Consider the following 25,536-nt stretch of genomic DNA (forward strand, 5'->3'; position numbering starts at 1 on the left):
ACTATTTGTAAAGGCCTGAAGGTTTTCAGAGTTAAGCTCTTTGTACTTTTTATGAAAAAACAATACAAAACAAAGAAAACAAATTTTAAAAAAAAGTAAATGTTTTAAATATAGGACATCAGAGCAGGATCAAATAACCCCAGGATGAAACTGAGAAGGCTACTGTCTGGCTTCTTACAAGGGACTGGTGCACTTGTAGAAGCCAAAAGAGTTAATCATTAGGAGTTGAATGCACTGCTTCCTTTCCCTGAGTGCAAGCCCCAGCCCCAGTCTCTGTGCAACACACAGAGAACACCACTCTCTATTAGAAGAAACGTTTATTGAGGAGGATTAATATTCTTGCTTGTACTGAAGGTTGTTCTCATCAGAGGATATATTGTCATGAAAACTGTGAGGCTTTCTCAACAAGGACTGAATTATTTCTTTAGGGAAATTTTTCTCCCTGGAAGTGCTGGAGAAGCATTTTCTGCTTGAGTAGAAGAGTGAAATTGCTAAACACAGTACTTTTGTTAGGGGCACCCCTGGTGGCCCAAAGGACCTGGCATACTTGATGCACACAGGTGGGGCTTGGATGAGGCACAGATTCCCCAGAGGCCAGAGAAGAAGGGGGTTGACTCTGGCATAACAGCTGATCTTTGAAGGCCTCAGCTTTCTGGGGATGTCTGACCTTGTCTCTGTTCTGTCTGACACTTGTAAGATGGTTCTAGTCAGCACAGAGAGCTTCTTGGCTGCAGGACTTGATACTTGCCTGTTTCTCTTGCTGTGGGTCAGAGAGAGTCTGATAAGTGGAGGGATGTAACTTGTCAGGCCCTATTTGGGCCTGTACATCCTCCTGCTGCTGGCTTAACTCTGAGGCCTCACATCCATACATATGTGCCAGCTTCTTTTCTAGGACCTTCCCAAGTGAGCTTGTGAGCTTCAGGAAGCTGATCACTCCCAAAAGTAGCCACATTTTCAACTGGGTCTTGGTGCTGTGCTAAGGTGGACATGAACTTGGCTTTTTGCTAAGGACGTTCTTTTTTTTTTTTTTTTTTTAAGATTTTATTCATTTGACAGACAGAGATCACAAGTAGGCAGAGAGGCAGGCAGAGAGAGAGAGGAGGAAGCAGGCTCCCTGCTGAGCAGAGAGCCCAATGCGGGACCTGATCCCAGGACCCTGGGATCGTGACCTGAGCCAAAGGCAGAGTCCCCAACCCACTGAGCTACCCAGGCGCCCTGCTGAGGACTTTCTTGATGCCCTGTGATTTTTTTCTTGGAATTGATCCACTGAGAAAATTGCCTCATCTTTTTTCTGAAGTAACTTCAAAAGGAAACTGTTCATTTTGTGACAGAGTTGGGGAAGCACTCTCTCATTTTCTGTCCTCAACGCAGTGGCTCTTCTTTCTGCCTACAGATGTCCCTACTCCTGAGTCCTCACTTCTGCATTTTCTTGCTTTGGGATCCTGAGGTCTCACTTTCTTTGCACATCTTTTTTTTTTTTTTTTAAATTTTTAATTTATTTTCAGCGTAACAGTATTCATTTTTTTTGCCCCACACCCAGTGCTCCATGCAATATATGCCCTCCCTAATACCCACCACCTGGTTCCCCCAACCTCCCACCCCCCCCGCCCCTTCAAAACCCTCAGAAAAAGAAAAAAAAAAAAAACAGAGAAAGAGGGGAAGAATAGGTATAATGAATAGCAAAATAGTATGGACAAGGTAGAGATTTTAATCCAACTATATTTAAAAATCACCAAATGGAAGTGGTCTAAATTCACCAATTAAAAGAGGAGACTGTCAGAGCAGATTAAAAAAAAAAAAAGACAAGACAAAACAAAAAACAAGACCCAATTATATGTTGTCCATAAAATACCCACATTAAATACAAAGATATAGATAGATTAAAAGCAAAGGGACAGAGAAAAATGTACCATGCTAACACTAATGAAAAGAAAACAGGAGTCACTCTATTACTTTTGGACAAAGCAAACTTCACAACAAGCAAAATTATCAGGGGTAAAGAAGAGCATTACAAACAGCAAAGAGGTCAATTCTCCAAGAAGATAGGACACTCTTTAACAGGTACACATGTAACAACATAGTGTCAAAATATGTAAGGCAAAAACTATTATAATTGCAAGAAAAAATGGATGAATCCACTGTTACTGTTGGAGATTTCAACAGCGCTTATCAGAAATGGGCAGATTCAGCAGGCAGAAAACCAGTAAAGATATAGTTGCCCCAAACAACATCATCAATCAACTTGCTCTAATTGACATTTATAGAATACCTCATCCAACCACAGAATACACAAACTTCTCAAGTTCACATGGAATGTTCACTAAGATGGACCATATTCAAGGCCACAAAACACACCTTAACAAATATAAAATAGAAATCACACACAGTATGTTTTCAGACCATAATAGACTTAAACTAGGAATCAACTACAGAAAGATAGCTGGAAATCCCAACATGTTTAGATTAGATTAAAGGACACACTACTAATACACAGGCCAAGAAAGACTCAAAAGAATAAAACTATTTTAAACCAAATGAAAATTAAAATACAACTGAAGGGGTGCTTAGGTGGCTCAAGCGGTTAAGCATCTGGCTCTTGGTCTCAGCTCAGGTCTTGATCTCAGGGTCATGAGTTCAAGCCCTGTCTTGGGCTCTACACTGAGCATAGAGACTCATAAAATAAAATAGAATAGAATAAAAAAAAAAACAAAATACTTAGTATTTGTAAGATTCAGCAAAAGCATCATTTGGAAGTTGTTTTGAATTCATCTATTTGAAAAGAAAGGTTTAGTATCTCTGAGGGACTTTACTTACATGATTGAATTTCTGTTTCCAAAATACTGGTAAACACAGCTTCCTCTTTCGGTAGCACAGCACCAGGAGGAGGAAACCCACCCGACCCAGGAAGACAAGGATGGGAAGACTGAGCAAGTATAACTGGAGTTCAGCCATGGTGCAATAAGGCTTCTCAGACAAAGATGATTCACATCATTGCAAATGCACTGCTGCCTCAGGCCGCTGGGCATGGAGAATCCATGTGCTAGACTAGAGTTCCAGGCCCACATCACAGGGCTTTAGTACAGACACCAAAGACTCCTGAGTGTTGGGGAGGAGACAGCACAGGAGAGAGAAACTCACATGCAACCCTTCCCCCACTATCCAGCCCAACAGATGTGTCCATCCTTCCTGGCCTGTTAGATGCCTCCAGCCTACCTTCCTGCTCCATCTAGTCCCAAATCATATATTTACATTAGTGAAATGTTCTCGGTCCCCTGTTACCCTGATATTACCTGAGACCCTTCTCACTGCTTGGTGATCTCACTTTGGACCTCAATTCATCTCTGAAGGTTTGCTCTACCCCGGGATTTACATTCTCAAGATCTACTCTGCCTTCAGCTGCAGATCTCCCTCAAGCATTTTTTCCCTGTATGATGCCAGAAATAGACTCAGCAGCAGCCCCACCCCCATAGCTCCTCAAAAGTATTCAAAAGGTTCACTGAAAAGCATGAGAAAGCAGAATAGCCTGTTCCAAGGAACAGAAAGCATGACAAAGAGGGAGACAAGGACACGACATATCCATGGAACTGAGGCAAACAACTTAAAAACTTTTAGTAATTCTTTCATTTCCCCAAATCCCTCTTAGGCTATTCACGCCATATAGGTTCTCTTCTACACATATAGTGTCTCTCCCTGCTGCTCCCTCTTTCCTCTCTGTCCAGTGCACCTTCTCCACCCAACATTTTTTTTTCTTTAAAGATTTTATTTATTTATTTGACAGGGAAGGAGATCACAAGTAGGCAGAGAGGCAGACAGGGAGAGAGAGGGGGAAGCAGGCTCCCCACTGAGCAGAGATCCTGATTTGGGGCTCGATCCCAGGACCCTGAGATCATGACCTGAGCCGAAGGCAGAGGCTTAACCCACTGAGCCACCCAGGTGCCCCCCCAACATTTTTAAAGGTTCCTTTATTTTACAGAGCAAGTGTGCTGCATCACAGCAGACCAAACTCACCTTGATTTAGGAAGTGGGCTCCTCTATCATAATGTCTAATGAGCACAACTGTGACGATACCTAGCAATACCTTTTGGATTTTTGAATGACACCTATGTTTATTTCTTCCATGAAAAGTGTTTTTCCCACATACCTTCTACCTTAACTTTTCACCAAAATACCTTATTGTCATCTCTACCAATTTTAAATGATAATGTCATTTTTTGATGGTTATATGTATTTATTTCTTCTCCCCATGCTACCTAGTCATTTAATAGTTGAAACCATTATGGCTTCATTATTTAAATTATAAATTGTTGAGATTAAGCCCTGTATCATTTCCTTACTTGACTTGCCTACATTCCCTCCCTGATGAATCAGTCTTAGCCCTAGACACCCAATCCTTTCCCTCCCATATGAGGAGGGTTTGCCAATAATGACAGCCTTCTTTTCCTCTCTTAACCTGTGTCCACAGCTTCACCATTGTCTCTCCCAAAGGAAAGTACACTTCTAGCCCGCCCACTTCACATACACTCCCTTGACTGCAGGATGCATGTCTGTTAAGAAAAATCCCTCCACATATTTTTAAATTACTGGAATTGTTTTCAAATAGGCCTCTAGGATTCACAACTATAAAAACATACTTTAAAATCTGAGCAAGATAAGTTCCACCCAAAAAAATTTCCAGGTATGAAGGGGTTATAAATATGGCACACTGAATTGATTTTTCAAACCTGGCCTTGTTCTAAAAGAGGCTGAGAAACTGATCCCAATTAAAGGAAACTAAAGATACACAGCAACTGGATGTAGTATGTGATTCTAGACTAAATCCTGTAAGGAGGTTTACACAAACACAGACACACACATGCACAGGACATTACTTGATAAGTTGATAAAAATGGAATTGGAGTGGGGCAATAGTTAAAAGTTTTACATCAATGTGAAATTTACCGAAGGAGATAATTGTGCTGTCAGAGAATATTCTTTTTCATAAGGAATACACTATGAAATAGTCAGGGAGAAAGTGCATGATGCATGAAATGTATTCTCAAATATTCAAGAATGTATGCATAGTTTTCATAGACATATATATGTCTTCCTATATGTAGAGAAGGGGAAGGAGAAAAGGAGAGAGAGATTGTAAACTGGTCAAAATCTTAATAGGTACATCTGGATAAAGGGTATATTGCTTTACCATCTATGGCTTTTCCATCTATGCAACTTTTCCACAACTTTATTTTCAAATACATTTTAAAAATGAATTTAACCCAACCTTTGAGACTTCTGGCTTTGATTCCAGAAGCTACTGCCTCCACCATACCCCCAACCCCAGATGTGTGCAATGCCAACTTTAGAATAGTTGTCTCAAGTTCTGTCCAATGCAAGAAACGTGGAATCTTCTCTGCACATTTGAAACATGCTAACATTTCAACAAGGTTTTACAAATTTGGCAAAGAGCACCCCCACTCAAAAAAAAGATTTTAGACATTATTTGCAATATAAAACAAACAACAAAGAACAAAAATTCAACATCAACATTGCTTACTAACATGGCACACTTAATTTCCTTTTTCTCTAGTGCCAACAGGTTGCTCCTCACCTGGGTTTTGCAGTGTGGATTGATTTGCCAGCACTTTGTTTGCTCTGCTAGTCAATTACCAGTCCTCCACTAGACTTCCATCTTCCAAAAATGTGTTGACAACCTTTGGCCTTTATGCTCCCCTTCTTGTCATCTTTAAGCATTTATTTTTAAATGCTTTGTTTTAACAGCTTCATTGAAATACAACTCACATATCATAAAATTCACCCATTTAACATGTATAATTTCTTAATTTTCAGTATATGCTTCACCACAGTCAATTTTAAAACATTGTCATGACTTAAGAGAAACAAATTTGCAGCTTTCGCTATTATTCTCCTCTCCCCTCCTCCGTCCAGCTCTAAGATGAACTACTTTCGGCTTCTAGATTTCCCTATTCTGAATAATTCATATGAATAGAATCATATGTGGTCATTAGTGACTGGCTTCTTTCATTTAATATGTTTTCAAGGTTCAATCCCTGTTGTGACATGGATTGGGCTTTTTTATTCCAAAAAATATTATATCAAAGGGATATGTTATAATTTATTTGCCCATTTCTCAGTTGACAGATGTTTGAATTCTTTCCATCAACTGCATCGACTGCAGCTACCACATGTCACGCTGTTACAGGACCATGGACTCTATTTCCTATGCTGGACTGGTGCTTTTTACATGTTGGTTACCCGACAAGCCATCAGTGAGGAAAGGAAGAACAAGGCCTTGCTGGATAGGCAAGAAGTGGAAAGTGGATGATGTGGAGTCGAAAAATTAACAGGGACCTATAAGCTGGAAGGACAGGGGCATGAGGCAGAGGCACAGAGTGTCAGACTACGTGGTATTCCCGATGGCAGAAGTATTGCCGGGAATAAGCTCTACAGGGTGGCACAAAGTGCACTGCATTGGCCATAATGGACTCTAAAACGAGATTATGTAGGAACCGGCAGGCTGGGTTACTGGCTGATCTGTCCGCATAGATGTTAGAGCCTCCTGTACCCCCGCCTCACCTCTTCGGGTTCCCTGCCCGGGGCCCCTTCCCATCTATTGTCCCCCTCAGTGACTCCACAGCGTCAGATCTGCATTCTTTCTGTGACCCCAACATTCAGGTAGTGTAGGGCCAATGATAACCGGGACAAGAAGCTGCACGTGTGGTAGTGAGAGAGGTCATGGACATCTGGCTTTTTGTTTTAGCACTGAGCAGTCCTGAGACTGTCCAGAAGACTACTCAGGTGTTCTCTAGCACACTCACCCCATTTTGAGTCCCGGTCTGAGGTGGAGTTCCCTTCCCTCCAGAGCCCTGTTTTAAGTGTGGGAATGTGTGCCTTCTTGGCTACCCTCCTCCCCCCAAAAGAAAGCATTCCACGGAGTTCCATGATAAGTCTCCAAACATCTGTATCCTGGTACACAGTCTAGAACTCACCTCTGGTTCATAAGTTGCACGTCTTCTGGGGAAGAGCTACCAAGGCTCCACTAAGGCCGTGAATATTGAAGGTGGCATACCGCCAGCCTAGCCATAGTAAAGGCAGTATCTTATATATTGCCATCGAGTGTGGATGGAAGGCAGCCACCGAGATCACCTTCCCCCAAAGGGGATGCCATGCCTGACAGCCTGCAGGTATTGCTTGCATACTCAAGGAACAGAACCATGCCTTTTTGGTATAAGGCATCGGTAGGCTGTGCCAGAGTCCAGTCTGCCTTAAAGTGGCGGTGCCTGGATCAGACTGAGGAAGGAGGGGAGCGGGACAGGGTCCTGAGAAGGGGATGATTAGACATAAACTTTTGTTCTACCAGCAAGGTCCCTCTTTCACCTTTCACTTCTTCAAAGGTGTCTTATCCTGGAAGGTGGTAGCTGCCTTGTCAACATTGCTACCACTAACAGCTAAGTGATGCTTTTGTTCTGCAAAAAACATCCTCAGTCCAGCAGCCTGAGGACACACCCAGGGAAGGGAAGCACTTCCAGTGGGAAACCTCAATGTCAAGTGTAACGTGACTCACAGGACAGATTCTTCAGCAGCATCTAGGGTATTCTTTGACGCTACCCCAACCAGCCCAAGATCAAGCTGAACAACACCCCGCCCCCCGAAAACACTCCCATTCAGAGTTCATCCACCTGTGGGATCCTCGGACCACTGACTTCTAAGTAATGATTAAGCTACTGTAACACAATAACAGTGAAGTAACAACTGTGTCTTAATCATTATTTTCTGATAACTATGCCTGTCTTTGATCCTCCTCAGATATAGAAGACTTACTGTAAAGGGTGTGAAACATTCAATGAGGGGAGAGGTGTGAGCTACTATACATTTTCAGTAAGGCTAAGCCATGGGACAGGTGAGCCCTCCCATCTCCGCAAACTTCATCAGAGAGGGAATGGGCTTTTGGGGGCTTTGGGGAGCACATGATACATATTTCCCAAGAGGTCCAGGAGATTAGATTGGTCACCTTTTAGAAGCCGAAGGAAGCAATCAGTAACAGCTGAACTGATTTACCCCAAACCCATGCTCCCAAGACAGTACACACAACAGACATCAGTTTACTAGAGAAATATTGATTCCTCACAAGGGATTATTTTGGGGTAGGAAATGCCCCCCCCCAACCCTCTCCCTGGAAATTCTGGAGACGTTTCCTGTGTAAATAGTAGAGATGCAGTAAATGGTAGAGACACATCTTTGCCCACAGTGCCTGCAGGAGTCGTGAGAGTGGCTGGAGGCCACTGGGCAGCCTGATGCCCGCAGGTGGTCTTTCGCTGGGGCGCAGGCTCCCTGAGGGGCACGGAGAGGGGATACTTCTGATGCGGTAGCTGCTCCTTAAATGCCCCAACGTTCTGGGGCTGTCTGTCCTTGTTTCTGAGCTGTCTGTTACTTCCAATAAGGCCTTGGCCAGCAAAGACAGCTTCTTGCTGGCAGGACCTGGTATTTGTCTCCTTATGGGCGGGAACCCGGTAGTTGAAAGGATACCCCGGGACAGGCTGTGCCTGGGCCGGCACTTGTGCTTTCTGCTAAGTTTTCCCAAACTTGGTTGGGGAGGGAATGGGCTGCTGAGGGCAGGTGCTGCCTGTTGCACGCAGACGCCCCATTCTCTCCTCTTGGAACTTCCCAACAGCTGTCATGATTTTCGGAGCTTCGGGCGTCCCGGGAAAGGCAGCTCTACTGTTAAGTAGGCCTCTGCTTTCCACAGATGATAGGGGACTGCGCTTCTCCTGGGAGTTTTCTTGCCGTCTGTGTTTTATAACAGGAGTAAGCCATTGTACAAAATCCCTCATCTTTTTTCTGAAAAGGCTTTCAGAAGGAGGCTGACCCTTCTGGGAAAGGCTTTCAGGAGGCAGCTGACCCTTCTGTGATAGGGTCTGGGAAGGCTGGCTTCCCAGCTTTACCTTCCATACCGCGTCCTGAGTAGGGAACCTCTTCTTCGATGCCCCATCTTCAGTAGGGAACCTGTTCGTCCTCGGTTGGCATGTTCCCAGTCCTGCATCCCCTCCACCACGCTCTTGTGCCTTGGAACCCGGAGGCCACATGGTCTTTGCAGCCGGTGGGGGATTCTTATTCTGGCACCTCCTTAAGACATGCTTAGGGACCCAGGGCTCCTGATGCTGTTCCATAGTAATTCCTGTGTCCTCTGGATGGACATGCAGCACCTGGGAAGCTCTCGTGTCCCCGCGGGAGACACCCTGAGTCAGTGAGGCCTTATAAGGCAAATGATCTGAGGCAGGGGGCAGGCCAGTGTATGGGGCTTGGGCCTGGCTATGCTCCCTGTCCTCCCGGGTAAGATTGAACTCATGCAAGAGCGGTTCTTTGACATGCGATGATTTAGGATCGTGCGGAATGGGTGTGTTTGGTGGGATGGTGGTTTTGACCGGATGCTCATTCCCTTGTATAATTTGGGAGCTAACTGGCTTGTCGGTTGTCAAGATGCTAGGTTGAGATTGATGTGTATGAAATTCCTTGGTCCTGAATATCTCCCTGGACTCTGGGGGCACAACAGCAGGTTCTGGATTCTTCAAGTTTGTGTCTTGTTGCTGTCCTCTTCCCGCACCAGAATTGGCACTCTTACCCTTTGGCCCACGTCTCAGTGCCCCTTGCCTTGTAGGCAGCCTTGGGGGCTGTCTGTTGCCTATGGTGTCCTGTCTGACCGATGTAAGAGCCTGGCTGCCGTCCTTTGTTTTCAGAACATCCTCTGCCAACTGATGGGTGATATTAGAGGGCGATTGCCTCCGAAGTCTCTGTTCTTCCTTGCCCACAGTGGAGGTGGCAGGGAGAGGATGATCCGGGATGGGGGCTGAAGTTGCTGTTCCTGCTTGGTCTCCATGGAGAGATTTCAAGCTTCCACCAAGGGAGTATGTGGACTCTTTCGATTTAAAGTGCTGTGTGGATTCAAGGACCCTAGGGGGAAGGCCCCAAGTCACCCTCTTCTTAAGCCTTTTAATATGGTCTTCCAGCTTCTGGGCTGCACTAGGTTCAACAAAGGGACGCTCCTGGAAGGAATTCAGGGAGTAGTCCTCAACCTCTGATGGTGGCAAACTTCCCCGTTTTATTTCAGTCTGGGATCTCTCAGAAAGAAGTGGTGTCTGCTTCAGAGTATGCCATGAATTATGCACAGTCCCAGGCAACTGACCCTCACTGATTTCCTCAGACTTTCTGCGTAAATGTATCTTCAGGGCATTTTCAAGTTGTCTCTGACCCATAGTCTCCACAGACACCGTGGAGTTTTTCACGGATGGGCTTCTAAGTTCTTTCTCAGAACCATACCCCATATCATTCTCTGGGTTGTGTCCCTGATCCTTCTCCAGGTCATCTTCGTACTTTGCCAGGCCACCGTCCTCTGGCAGAATTCCTTCTGGGTCCTCCACATACACGCTTTTTGACATAGTCCATCTGATCTGACTCTTATTAGAGATCTCCGAGCGTCCGCCATGGCGCTGAGACTCAGGGAGCTGTGGAAGAGTCCTCGGACCGCTCATCAGTGCGAGACACTCATAGATCCTGCGGGGCAGGCGCCACCGGTGTTGGATGAGCCTCTTTCGAAGGTGACTCTCTAGTTTTCTCCGAAGCTCTTCATTCAGGGGAAACTGTCCGGGAGGGACAGAGATGACAACTTGGGCCTTGGTGGCCTTGTGGCTGAGGGAAGGGTTAGGAGCTGAAGGACAGTAGTCCTCCTGGGATCTTTGGACTACAGTGGGTAAACCCCACACATGTTTCTGTACCTTCTGCAACACGTTCCATTCCCGATGGTGCGTTTCTGTTGACGTGAGACTCTGGGGTTCATTCTGAGGTCTGTGAACACGCACTCCACAGATCTTGATGTCGGGTAGAGGGCCAGATGGCAGGATTGGGAGTGGGGATTGAAGGTGGGCCTGGGGCTGGACATGAGGGCTGGGTAGGGGCTGGGTTTGAGGCAGGAGTTGAGGCGGGTTCTCAGGCAAGGATGGAGGAAGTGGATGGGGAGCTACTGGGGATTCCTGCTCTGGGGAGACATTCGAGATGTTATCTGAGGCATCAGCAGCAGGGGGAAAGGACTCACTGTGCGGGGTTTGGAGACCCCAGAAGAACTGGATGGGGGTGTGCTGTAAATGGCCCTCCTCCAAGGTTGTAGGATATGGGCGCTGCTGATGCATAGGCAGCTCCTTTGATTGGTCTTTGCTGCTCCAGAAAGGAAGGGGGGATGCCAACTCGTGCTTATCAGCAATTCTTTCCCTTGGAAAAGAACCCTTTGTTTCCTTCCCCCTGACGAAGTCACACCTCTTTTGGACTTGTTTCTCTAGAAGTGCCGGGGCATCAGGGCTGAGAAGCGAGAGGTTACCAGGCTCTACAAGGTTGGCTGCAGGCTCTCCCCTGGAAGAAGCCTCTGAAGAATGGAGGGCTTGATGGAAATTACGTGGAGCCAGGGTTGAAGGGAAGAAGTCTTTGGCATGAGTTTGCCAGTGAGGGAGGTCTAAAACTGACAAGCTGGAGGGGTCAATGCCTGTGATTGCTGGGACATAAGTAGACAACCCACCAGAGCTCTGTGGGGGTGAGCTCTCTGGCACAGGCTTCCTTGAGATGGAAATCGGTTTAGATTGAGTCACAGTTAAATGACAGTCTGGCGGTGGTGAAGCAGACCGGGTTGGTGGTGCTTGATGACGAGCAAAGGTCTCGGTGGGATTCACCCTCTGGGACAACTCCCGTAAGGGGCTGACAGCTTGGGAAAGGGTAGGTTCCGGAGAGAATACGGTATTTAGAGCCACTGTCTCTGTTTGGACACCACGGTCCACTGAATGGGCATGATGGAGTGGGACAGGAGGTGGAAAGGCAGGGGGCTGGGCTGGGAAACGGTCCAGTGGGAATTTGGAATCCAAGGGAGGACAGGGCTCTGGTGGCAGAGAATCACCCGGTGGTGAGGGTGGAAAGAAATCAGCCACAGGGATCACTGGGTTAGGTGAGACGATGGAGGCAGGTGGTGGGGAAGGCTCAGGCAGCGAAGCTGGGATTAGCTCTCCTGGAGGGACTGCTGAGAAGTCAGGGGAGAGAGTGAACGATGAAGAAGTCACAGGAGCTGTGGAAGCCAAGGGAGTAGACTCTTCCAGAGCCTGCAGGAACAGCAGCCGGTTGATCTCAGCAGTTGTGCTATTACATACCTCACAGGAGGGGTCTGGACATAACCGTTGACGAAACTGGATGGTATCATGATGCCGGCCAAGGGGGCTGCAGGAGACAGGAGGTGCAAAACTGCAGCCAGGACCAGAACAAGGGGAGGAGGCCATGCAGGCCTGACAAGGGAGGGGCCACCTGAAGCCTGCTGCCCCTTCACAATGCCCCACCTTTATGACTTGACAGTGCACTCAGTAGCCTTCTCCCCAATATCTGTTCCTATGGCTAACCCCCCCACCCCCCATGGCTATGACAGACTGCAGTGAATCCTTCAATTGCATAAAACGTGCTCTAAGAGGCAATAGGATCAAGGGGAAAAACTGGTCACCTTCTTAAAATGGAGATCAGCTTCCGGGTCTCCTCCACTTCCCGTTGGTACCATCTGCCGTCTGGGGAAACAGAAGAGTGAGTTATCCAGTGAAAGTAGACACATAGGTATTAATACAGGAGTCCCCTTACAGCAAAGCCTTGGGATGTTGGACTCTGAAAGCCCCAATAATCAATCGATGAGGGCAAATGGCCAAGGATGTGAAGCTGGCTAGTAATCTAGCTTCCTGTATAAGGTACTTTCATGTAAATTATCCATGTGATGATCGGACCACCTCTGTGAAGCAGAGAGGTCGGGGAAGACTCCTGAGTATCCATGATGTCACAGAGCTTTCACAAAGTCAGGAGACAGAAGTTCTGACTCTTGTCATCTCACACGGCCACCTACTGGGCAGCACTCATTGTCCAGATCCATCACTGCTTCATGCTCAGTCATGGTCAGAGCAGGGAATCTGAGAAGGGTTTTGCATTCTGCCTGCACTTCCATGAGCCTCTCCTCTGAGGGAATGTATCTAGCAGCTCGCACCCTCAGAGATCCTGGACTGGGCCCTCATGGAGAGGACAGCAAGGATCAGCCTTGGAGAGCTCAAGTGGAATAGGTAGAACCTTACCTTCCAGAGTCCCACCTTTCCTCCTCCTCTTGGCTCTTCCCTGATGCTAGAAGAAAAATGAAAAGAATGAGGGCGGGGGGGGGGGGGGGAGGGTTGGGACCGATGTCTTACTCTTCTCTCGGAAATGGAAACATTCTTTATCCAAGAATTCTAGGACTTTAACAGAACTTTGTGTTCCTTGCTTTTTTCAGTTTTTATGGTGATAAAATGTTGTCAAGCTTTACTTCTTCGAAAAACTGAGGGGACGACTTTGTCTGGGAGGCCCACACTTGGTATTGCCAGTCAGAAGTCCTTTGTTCTATGAGGACATGGAAAAGGACGCCCAACAGTCACATCTGTGCTGCCTCAGGTAGGACCCTGTATCCTAGGTCATAGCTCAGACCCCACTCTCTTCTCAGAGGCTTAGCAGTGTTCTCCTGATCAGCCCAGCATGAAGGAAGGCTTGATCGAGTGATGCTGGACATGGGAATGTGACTCGATATGATCGAGTGCTGGGAAACTTTGTTCACTTACACAGACCCCATCCTCTCAAAATACCCCAATCCAGGACTACAGATTCCCTGTGTTTGGGATTTTATCCATACCCAGATAGACTGTAGTTTCAAGTAGAAAGCTTCGTCCTTTCTTAACACTTACCCCTGCCAGGCCTCTTTTCCTAGAGGAGTGAATGTCTGTTCTCTTAAGACTTCCCGTTTTAGGTGTTTCTCCCACTCTACCAAACTCCTTTTAAAACCTGGGATTAGGGTTCCTGGATGGCTCAGTTGGTTAAGTGTCTGCCTTGGGCTCAGGTCAGGATTCCAAGGTCTTGGGATCTAGCCCCACATTGCACTCCCTGCTAAGCTCTCTGTCTGCCCCTCTACCCCACTTGTGCTCTCTTGCTTTGTCTTAAATAAAATCTTAAAAAAAAAAGGTGGGGGGGGAAATTGGGGATTAGAAATGGAAACCGTAATAATCTATGTTGAGTCCTCCCCACCCCCGGCCCAAGAATTTCTTACCTTTTGGGTGGTTTTGGTCTTCCAAGTTGGAAATGGAATCCCCACCAGGTAGCACAGGAACAGAAGGAGCAATCCCAACCCACACAGGAAGGTGAAGTTGGGATCAGTCTCTAAGCATGTTGAGCCAAAGCTCAGACATGGTTTAGTATCGCTATTCAGAAATGAGAGAACATTCCAGTGTTTGAACTCCATTGTCTGAATCGCAAGACAGCCTATACTGTGCACACGCTGAATATATATCCTCCCCAGGCTTACATCACAGAGCACTGTCACAAAGAGTTTCTGAGGGTGAGGGAGGGGACAATTGAACAAGGTGTGTCCACAGCCCCTCCCCACCTGCTAGCTCCGAAGGCCCCTCCATCCTCCTAGTCCTTCAGGTCTGCCATCCTGTTTTCCTACTCCTTTTCCTCATCTATGAAACTTGTGAAATTTTCTGTCGTTCCATGTATAATTCATATATTACCTGGGTCCCCCTTTACCGTTTGAGACCTTGACTTGGGTCTTACCAGGTCCGTGCCTTGAAAGTCTGCAAGACTACCTGGAAGTTTTGCTTGTACCCTGACATTGACACTCAGGATCACATAGGTCCTCAGATCCATCTTTCATATAGAATGTGTTTGCCTGGGACACCCGGGTGGCTCCGTCAGTTTAGTAACCGCCCTCAGCTCAAGTCATGATCTGAGGGTTCTGGGTTCAAGCTCCACATCTGGCTCCTTGCTCCACAGGGAGCCTGCTTCTCCCACTCCCTCTGCCCGCAGCTCCCCTGATTGTGTGCTCTCTCTCAAATAAATAAAACCTTTAAAAGAAAATGTTTTTGCCTTCCGTGAACCCAGATAGAGACCTTAAAGTTCTTTCACACTCACTTAGTTTTGTACATGTTGCACAGCACATTTCAATTTGTGTTTCATTCGGCCTTTAGTATCTTCTGTCAGAGAGGCTGACTCAACGAAACTCAATAATGCATTATTCAATAATCCCAAAACTAAAATCATTATAAAATGAATGTAAATAACTAAACCTTCAAATGGTCTTGGGGGTAACTCTAGCACTCGTATTCCTAAAGTTAGTGAAGCGAAACTGCATAAAAGGTTTGGGGACAAGCTAACACACACACACACACATACACACACACACACCCTTTGACAAAACAATCCAGTATATTTCATATTGAAGAATAAAGTGTTTTCTCCTTTTATTTCAGTCTTTCATAAAATATTGACCCCAGGTCTTCTTACTCTACCTAAAATACTGTGTCCTGTACATCAGTACCCTAATAGGTGTACAAATCCCTTCTCAGTGAGTTGCAGCCCTGTAACAAATGCCATAGACCGGGTGGCTTAAACGACACGCATCTATTTTTTATAGTTCTGGAGGATGGGAATTCCAAGATCAAGGCACCGCAGATTCAGTGTCTGTTGAGACCTTCCTCCTGGTTCACAAGCAGGTGCATCTTCTCCCTGCAACCTGACGTGGCAGAAAAAGTGGGTGAGAGGTTTCTGGGGTCTCTTTTCTAAGGAGGCTAAACTCATTCATGAGGGCCCCACCCTCATGACCTAATCACCTCCCAAAGTCCCCATCTCTTAATACCATCACATTAGGATTAGGGTTTCATCATGTGCATTTGGGGAGGAGCACAAACATACAGTTCATAAACTCCCCAAAGGCCAGGAGAGGTTACAGGCTGCTAAGTAAGCTATCGATCCCCTCCTCTGGTGGCAGGGTGGGACCCAGGAGTGTCACAGCCTTCCTGGAGAATGTAGTCTTGAAGATCCTCACCTGATTGCCCTTGTGGGCCTTGTATATCCTTTCCCAGGAGTGCCTTGCCATGAAAAGGGGTTGAGAAGCTCCACCCTATATTATCATCCCCACGTATGTTTGAAAATCAACTACCTGTGACAGTTTTTCCAGGTTCCTTTTTGTCAGGTTTAAATAATCCCAGTATTTCCCTCCACTCTTCCTCCATCTTCCTTTCTAAACTCTTCTATCTTCATGACAGCTGTCCTCTGAACTGCCTCCTAACTTCTCATGTCTTTCTTAAACTGGGATGCGATGCCCTTTATTTGACACCCCTGGCCTAGCATTATTAGCTTGGTCATCTGTGAAAGGGTAGGACAGCCTTCACCCTGGCCCAGCAGAGTCTCCTTTCAGTTCTGCAGGAACAGGTCACCTGTCTGGAAGATCAGACCTGCCAAAAGGCACCGCTTCTTCCTCATCCTGACATGCAGTCTCAGCCACGTTTTCATTTAATCAATAGTTACTTTTGCAAGCCAAGAGATGCCTGGTACATAGCCTTCAGTGAAACTTAATAATTTTGATGAGGAGAAGGGGGAGGAGAAGGGGGTAATGTTAATGATTATGGTAATAATGTCCTAATTTTAATGTGAATAGAGAGAGATAGTCTTGTACTGTACTGAATACATCCTGTTTCCCAATCACCTCCATGCCATGAAAAATGGCAACACTTTAGAAATGGCAGAGAGCAATAAAAGTCATCTTCTCCAATCTGAAGCTGATATCATGGTCTTATTAAAAATTTTCTACACTAAAGAGGATGATGCTATAGTATGGGAGATTTTCTCTAAAGTTAATATTGGCATCCTCAACTATGTCAGACCTTTCTGTCCACTCTAGAATGTCTAGAGCCCTGAAGCTTGGCTTTGACACAGTGTATTTTCATGTCAATGCTCTACTCCACTGTGCCCTAAGAATAAAGTGCAAGTATAAAAATGATGGCTGGTCGCCCTACTTTGAGAATTGTTTTCCAGGTGCAGCGATCCAATTTCAAATTAATTGTAGCATAGCATAACAAGAGGTCCAAGCATGAGGATATACCTTATCCAAATGTTGCCAGTCACTTCTTGTGTTACCTTGAATACATTCCTTAACTTTTTGGTATCTCTGCACTTCCAAATAAGTTGGAAGTAATTGTAGAGGCCACTTTCAGGCAATCAACTTGAACAATGGAAATGTGAGTCAGGCCGAAGGGCCCACAGTGACACACGGGCTGAGTTCGAACAAGCCCAATGGGTGATCCACATCAAAATATCCCTAAGCCCTAGCTGATCAGTAAGTTACTTACACCCAGACACAGGTACCAAAAAAGGAAAATTCTGTATGTTCCCATACCTCCTCACCTTCCGCCTATAATGACAGCCTGCCCCAGTCTCTGTTCTGCTGTCCTGCCTGCTGCTCCCTTGCAGTGTGTTCAAGGTGTGTTCTATATCCTTTGTTTTGCCTTAGGTGAATTCTTTCACCACCTGTGCCCTGCAGGCTTCCACCAGATGGGCTCACCTCACATTTGGGGGCCCCCATCCAATAGGGCCCCATAGTAATTAGGCTTGTAAATACTTCTTTTAGTGCTACACTGAAATCAAAAGAATGGTTGTGGTTCCTACTTTGAGGTCGCTTTGCTGTTACTGGCCGTCTCGCGAAAAGCTGAGAGTCCTGCCTTGTTCTTGAATCAGATCCCAAGACTATAATATTTAAAAAGACCTGTGGCCCCTAGGTGGCTCAGTTGCTTAAGGTTAAGCATCAGACTCATAATTTCCACTTGGGTCAGGATCTCATGGGTCTTGAGATGGAACCCCAGGTGGGGCTCCCCGAATGGCAGGGAGTCTGCTTGAGATTCTCTCCCTCTCTCTGCCTCTCCCCCTACTTCCATGCACATGTGCACACTCTCTCTTCCCAATGGGTGAATAAATCTTGAATGAATGAATAAATGAATAAACCTGTCCAAAAGAACTATACTTATACCTGTGGTGAACACAGCATAATGCAAAAACTTATCAAATCACTAAGTTGTACATCTGAAACTAAGGCAATATTGTGTATCAACTATATGCAAATAAAAAATAAAAATGAAATAAATAATGTAAAAAGTAAAAAGAACTGTTCATTCATGTGAAGAAAGCATCCTGCTTAAAAATCAACTTTAGTTTAGGTAACTGGATGTATCAAAAGAAAAGTAGTAAATTGAGGCTTTTATTCCCTTTCTTCTGAAAAAAAAAAAACAAAAAACAAAAAACAAAAAACAAAAAAACAAAAAATAACTTGGGAGATACCCAAATCTCTAAATGCAGTCCCACAAACTGGTTTGGAGATCAGACATAGAATCAGCATAATTAGAAAGGAGAAAAATGAAGGAAAGAAAAGTAAAAGGGATGTAGGGGGAAAAGGTAGAAAAACCCGAAAACGAAACAATCTATTTCATACCACTCAAAGTGTGGTCCTTGGCCTAGTCACATTGGCATCACCCAAGAACTGTTCTAGAGTATGGAATCTCAGACATCCCGCTGATTTGTTGTAGGGATGGTATTGGTGCAGGGACCTTTTCATTTGCCACTGTGCCCATCCTTTAGCTGCCACAAGTGCTTGCTGCTAACAACTCACAGCTGACCCTTTATCTAGAGAGTCACCCCTGGCCAAACAGGAGCTTCCTCACTTGGAAAGCTACACAGTACCCACTCAACAAACTTCAATTAACAATTGACTGGTACCAAGGGATGAAAGAAAGCCTGGTTCCTCATCTTAGTGTGAGATTACTTAGTGCAGGATGTGTTCCAAAACTTCCTCCTGGGTTCAGACTAAAGCTCATCTTTGATCAAGACCATATTCATGATTAGCTTTTATGGCCTGCTCTGTCAGGCACTGTTCACTCCTTTTCTCCTGAGAATACTCCTCTAGTGACTTGACTAAGAACCCCCATCTCATGCTACACTTTTAAGAAACTCAACCTAAGTTGGTTTGTTCTAGAGATAGATCTGAGAAGCAGATGCTAAGGATAGAATTTTGTAGTTAGATCTAACTTGCCAGCTGGATCACAAGTGGTAGGTGATGTCCTGATAGTCTTTGGGATGCTGTAACAGGCAACTACTAAGACTTTCACTTGAGGGGAATGGGATGAGATGCAGGTGGAGGGGATGCACTAATTGGCACAATTTCTCAGGCACTGGAGAGATATGGGGAAGTAGCAACTCTAAAGACTGTGAAATTGAGTGGCTGTTGCTAGGTACCATTGACTTAGTGAAGAAAGAAAACAACAGGTTCAGACCTCTTAATAATTCAAAGTAAAGCGTGAGTGTCAGAGGCCTCCTTGGTAGCTTTTGAAAAGATTCTCATCACCTGAAGCCAGAGGGTGGAAATGGCTGTAGACAGAGAACTTAAGTGTGATATTGGCAGAGCTTTGAAGAATTCTTGGCCTCAGCAAATCTCCCATAACATTACAGGACCTAGAGAGGGAAAGAGTGGACACATACATTGATTGCCATAATAACTAAATGATAAACAGTTACTCCCATTATTTTTTCTCCAAGGGAAACTGGGGTTTAAAGGAATTAAGTAACTTATTCAAATTTGCATAATTAGTAAATGGCACTGTGAGACTCCACACCAAGTCATCTGGCTGCACATCCTATGTTGTATTTTCCCCAATGGGAAACTGGTTTTAATCTTTCACTTGCAACATAAGTAGATAAGGGTACCCTAATTCTATGGAAGTTTGCCTCCTGTGAGGGGAGGGGTTGGGTGCCATGGGATGCATCAGAGGACAAGGACACAAAAACAGCACTTTTGACTCCAGCCCCTGTACCTGTCTAGTGAGCCTCTCATTTCCTTTTTTTTTTTTTAAGATTTTATTTATTTATTTGACAGACAGAGATCACAAGCAGGCAGAGAGGCAGGCAGAGAGAGAGGAAGGGAAGCAGGCTCCCTGCTGAGCAGAGAGCCTGATGTGGGGCTTGATCCCAGGACCCTAGGATCATGACCTGAGCAGAAGGCAGAGGCTCTAACCCACTGAGCCACCCAGGTGCCCCAAGCATTTCATTTCTTAAGAGTGTCCTGTTTCCTTTAGAAGAGGGAAAAGGGAGTAAAAGGCAAACAATGCCATTCTTGCTGCTAGAAGTGCACCCTTTTTTACGGGCACCTACTGCTGGCTTTCATGCAAATCAAGCAAAGCATTCCGAAATGCTTATTTGCTTCCTTGGAGTAGCCAGGCAGGTAACCTGTGGTGGTTTCTGGAAATAAAACTCTAGAAGAGAAGACCCTGGAAGTGATTTTTGTCTCATGAGCTTGAAGGGTTGTAAACTGACTCTCCAAGGTGACTTTTGACATTAAACAACAACAAAAGAGATTAATAACAAAGAATATAAATAATACAAATAACAAAAAGTTAAAATATAGTTACCGTCATATCTGAGTAGGTTTACATTAAAAGCCCTTCCCTGTTATGAAAGTTGAAGCTGTTCTTGCTCTTGCAAAAATTTGACAATGATTTTTCAAATAGCTTTTCAGTTAGAAACCTCTTTATTCTGTGTCTTGATTTTGATACTTAAAAATACTTAAATGAGAGCTGCAAAAACATTTGAGCTTTATTTGAACTCTGGTCATAGAAATCTTGCTTATATTATCTTTAATACTTTTTAAAATAACTCTCATGATCAGATCAATCTATGGAATTCTAGGTAAGACTAAACTTGTTTAAATACTTAGAGCTCATGATAGTTAACTAAGTAGACGTGGGGGGCAGTGTAGACAGATCTCTATCTCTAGGAAAGTAAGACTTGGGCAAAGGACAATGTGGTTTGAATTGCGTCGGTGTGTGCCTTCTTTGTAACAGCAATTCCATTGAAGTGTCCTTTCCTCTCAGCTACTCAGTTAAATATGACACTAATGTTTCCCCATATAGAAACACCAACTCTTGATCTGCTAGCTAGGAAAGGAGAAACTGAGTGTTCCCATTTATGAAAAGCCCCTACTAAATCCTTTTTACTTAAACTCTACAGGTATCTCCATGTGAGTGAAAACCGACAGATTACCAATGCAGGAATCCACATGTTGGCAAGAAGCTGCCGCCAGCTCAAACATCTAGACCTCAACTCTACAGGAATAAGCAAAAGAGGGTAGGGAAATGAGATTGTCCTTTTTTTTTTTTAAGATTTTTTTTTTATTTATTTGACAGAGATCACAAGTAGGCAGAGAGGCAGGCAGAGAGAGAGAGGAAGGGAAGCAGGCTCCCCGCTGAGCAGAGAGCCCGATGTGGGGTTCGATCCCAGGACCCTGAGATCATGACCTGAGCTAAAGGCAGAGGCTTTAACCCACTGAGCCACCCAGGCGCCCCGAGATTGTCTTTTTTATCCAGTTGCTTTACAAAACTGAATCATGAGTTAATTATCCATTTCAGTTCATCATTTTAAGGGCACCTTAAATGCAGCCTATCATGTAGACCATGATATGGTAGGCCAAAAGGAATCTGAAACTGCTTATGGCATTCCTGGGCCCCAACCAAGTCAAGGGATGTGACAAAATGCCTATTTCAGTGACTGTTAATATTTGATCACAGTTAATAATAGATAGATGATATTCTATCATTGTGGTAGCTAGCTCCCAAACTAGCCCCCGATGATTCCCAGCTCCTAGCATTAATGCCCTGTGTAGGTCCTTCCAACACTGTATTAGCATTAGTCTCTGAGACCCACAGAACACAGCAGAAGTGATAGCATCTCACATCTGAGACTAGGTGATAAAAGACTGAGCCTTCCATCTAGGGCAGCTTTCTTCTTTCTCTCTCTCTCTCTTTCACTCATTATTTCTTGTGGGAGAGCCAGCAGTTACATCATAAGGACACTCAGGCAATCTGGGAAGAAGTCCACACGGTGAGGAACTAAATTCTCTGGGCAACAACCAGAAAGGAACAATAACCATGTGAGTGAGCTTGGAAGGAAATTTTCCCACAGCCAAGCCTGTAGATGAGACTCAGCCCTCCCAAGTCTGACTACAATCTCATGAGGCACCTTGAGCCAGAACCACTCAACTAAGTTGTACTTGGATTCCTGAGGCAGAGAAACAGATATTATGTGATTATTATTTTAAGCAAAGTTTTGGGGTAACTTGGTATACACCATGTAACTAAAACTCATGAAGAAGTGTTCAGAGCTGGCATTATTTCCACTTACTGAGTAAGACACTGATGACGGTGCTTGCCTAAGCCCATATATCACATCTGGTTGCTTTTATAGCTGTATACCTTAACAAATATATTCTTGAGCTCTGAATGGGCCATCTTGTAAAAAAATGACTTTAAGGGATTAATTGTACTTCATTCCATCTCTCATAACACCTAATACATTTAGTACACCACAGGGACATCAGTGGGTTAGCTCTAAATCAGGGTTGGTTACTTAAAACATCTTCTTTGCCGAAGATACCTGAAAACATTTTAAAAAATAAAAGCAATAAAATAAACATAGAGGGGATATTGGTTTGGAATGTGTACAAATATGAAGGTTCACGCACACTTTAATAATTACTGTCTGAAGTTTTGCAACATTGTAAAGGATGCTTCAATTATTTTGTCTCATGAAAATTGAGATTTTATATCTATAATTTAGAATAATCAAACTTACAGAGAATCAAATTTTTAATGATTATAAGAAGTCAACAGATTCTCCAGCTTCTAGATATTATTACTATTACAATTTTTAGTTTGCAGGGAAGTTGGAGGACAGGGTAATGGTTTACTGGAAGCATTTTATTTTCCTGGAAACATCAAATAATGTTCTTGTACCTATTTGCTCTTACTGGTACATATCTTTAAAATTTTTCAAATAAAAGATTGCTTTGTGGTTAAGTCTTTACTCCTTAGAATCACAAGAGCTGACTATTCCGGGAGTAGACGCAACAAACTCCTGTCATCGAGTTTAATTGGCATACTTTAAATAGATAATAAATTCAAAATAATTAGGTGAGCTGTTTGCAGTAAGGGATAGAAAACAATATCCCAGACAAGTACTTCCTTCAAGGTACTTATCACCTAATTTAAGAAAAGTATCTCTCTCTCTCACACACACACACACACATGCAAAAATCTAAAAACCCTCTTACACTGTTGGTGGGAATGTAAACTGGTGCAGCCACTTTGGAGAACAGTGTGGAGATTCCTCAAGAAATTAAAAATAGAGCTTCCCTATGACCCTGCCATTGCACTACTGGGTAGTTACCCCAAAGATACAGTTGTAGTGAAAAGAAGGGCCATCTGTACCCCAATGTTTATAGCAGCAATGGCCACGGTCGCCAAACTGTGGAAAGAACCAAGATGCCCTTCAACGGATGAATGGATAAGGAAGATGTGGTCCATATACACTATGGAGTATTATGCCTCCATCAGAAAGAACGAATACCCAACTTTTGTAGCAACATGGACAGGACTGGAAGAGATTATACTGAGTGAAATAAGTCAAGCAGAGAGAGTCAAGTATCATATGGTTTCACTTATTTGTGGAGCATAACAAATAATATAGAGGACAAGGGGAGATGGATAGGAGAAGGGAGTTGAGGGAAATTGGAAGGGGAGGTGAACCATGAGAGACTACGGACTCTGAAAAACAACCTGAGGGTTTTGAAGGGGTGGGAGGTGGGAGGTTGGGGGAACCAGGTGGTGGGTATTAGGGAGGGCACGGATTGCATGGAACACTGGGTGTGGTGAAAAAACAATGAATACTGTTATGCTGAAAATAAATTAAAAAAAAATCTAAATAGCATACACATCCTTTAAGAGGTGGGTGACTTCTGAGAACGGTTTAACCTCAGATAATCCTTGAAGGATTGGTAGGATTCCGGTGGGCAGAGGAGAGGAAAAGGAAGTCTAGGCAAGAACAAAATCTTTCACATTGTGATTTTTTTAAAAAAGAGGTTATAGAGGATGTGGAGAAAGGGGAACCCTCTTACACTGTTGGTGGGAATGCAAACTGGTGCAGCCACTTTGGAGAACAGTATGGAGATTCCTCAGGAAATTAAAAATAGAGCTTCCCTATGACCCTGCAATTGCACTACTGGGTATTTACGCCCAAAGATACAGACATAGTGAAAAGAAGGGCCATCTGTACCCCAATGTTTATAGCAGCAATGGCCACAGTCGCCAAACTGTGGAAAGAACCAAGATGCCCTTCAACGGATAAATGGATAAGGAAGATGTGGTCCATATACACTATGGCGTATTATGCCTCCATCAGAAAGAACGAATACCCAACTTTTGTAGCAACATGGACAGGACTGGAAGAGATTATGCTGAGTGAAATAAGTCAAACAGAGAGAGTCAAGTATCATATGGTTTCACTTATTTGTGGAGCATAACAAATAATATAGAGGACAAGCATAGATGGAGAGGAGAAGGGAGTTGAGGGAAATTGGAAGGGGAGGTGAACCATGAGAGACTATGGACTCTGAAAAACAACCTGAGGGTTTTGAAGGGGCAGGGGGGTGGGAGGTTGGGGGAACCAGGTGGTGGGGATTAGGGAGGGCACAGATTGCATGGAACACTGGGTGTGGTGAAAAAACAATGAATACTGTTACGCTGAAAATAAATAAAAAATTTAATTAAAAAAGAAAGAGGTTATAGTTGCCAAAAGCTTTCTTACAAATCACTTAATATACTTAAATATGAATCATCCCATAAATATAGTCTTGTTTGTCCCTTTTCCATCTAAACTTATGCCACATTCTCCTAATGAGCCATTAATTTTCAAAAATATTATTCTGATGTTTCTTTGATATCCCATTACATAAATATGATATACTTAATTGAAAAATTATCTTATTGTTGGGCGTAGAGATTGCTTCTGATTTTTTTATAAAAAATAACATAGTAAAAAATATCCTTGTATGCAAATATTTGCATCTTTGATTATTTCATTCATAGAAAGCCCTAAAAAATAGAATTACTAGTTCAAAAAATTAGGAAATTAACATTTTTAAGGCTTTCAAATTAATATTGCTAAAGTGCTCTCGGAAAGGGTGTACAGTGCATTCTTCCAACAGCGGTGTGTGGACCTGCCTGCCTTGCCTCACCAGTGGAAACCTCAGTGCTCTGGTACATATAGAGCCAATGCTATGGACAGCGTATCTTATTTTGGTTTGTTTTGCTGATGCTTCTTGACATTAAATGTTTTTAATATATATTTTTAAGATTTTTATTTATTTATTTGAGAGAGAGGGAGAGCACGAGCAGGGGGAGCAGCAGAGGAAGAGGGAAAAGCAGGCTCCCCTTTTTTTAATATTCTTAATGGTATTTTGCATTTATTTATTTCTCTGTTGGGGGGGTTCCCTTTGTACTATTGAAACATATATCTTGGGGGTGCCTGGGTGGCTCAGTCAGTTAAGTGGCTGCTTTCTGCCCGGGCTGTGATCTTGGGGACCTGGGACTGAGACCTGCTTGAGGCTTCCCGCTCACCTGGGAGCCTGCCTCTACCTTTTACTCTGCCCCTCTCCCTATGCATGCTCTGTCTCTCTCTCTCTCAAAAAAATAAAATCTTAGGGGTGCCTGGGTGGCTCAGTTGGTTGGACAACTGCCTTTGGTTCGGGTCATGGTCCCAGGGTCCTGGGATCGAGCCCCACATCGGGCTCCCTGCTTGGTGGGGAGTCTG

The 25,536-nt window shown here is 44.3% G+C and overlaps 1 protein-coding gene across 1 annotated transcript in view; it reads right to left on the reverse strand.

Annotated features, from left to right (window-relative positions):
- Window positions 1-703: 703 nt before the first annotated feature.
- The window catches only part of LOC308353304 (spermatogenesis-associated protein 31D1-like), a gene marked incomplete at both ends in the record, with an annotated part of 50,210 nt that continues 25,377 nt past the window's right edge, over window positions 704-25,536 (reverse strand). The window contains 5 exon segments of the mRNA XM_080820177.1: window positions 704-976; window positions 8,289-8,564; window positions 8,568-12,267; window positions 12,518-12,578; window positions 13,128-13,173. Of these exon segments, the coding sequence (XP_080676303.1) occupies window positions 704-976; window positions 8,289-8,564; window positions 8,568-12,267; window positions 12,518-12,578; window positions 13,128-13,173 (4,356 nt within the window).

The sequence above is a fragment of the Martes martes genome (genome assembly GCF_963455335.1).
Source record: "Martes martes genome assembly, chromosome: 12".
NCBI lineage: Eukaryota > Metazoa > Chordata > Mammalia > Carnivora > Mustelidae > Martes > Martes martes.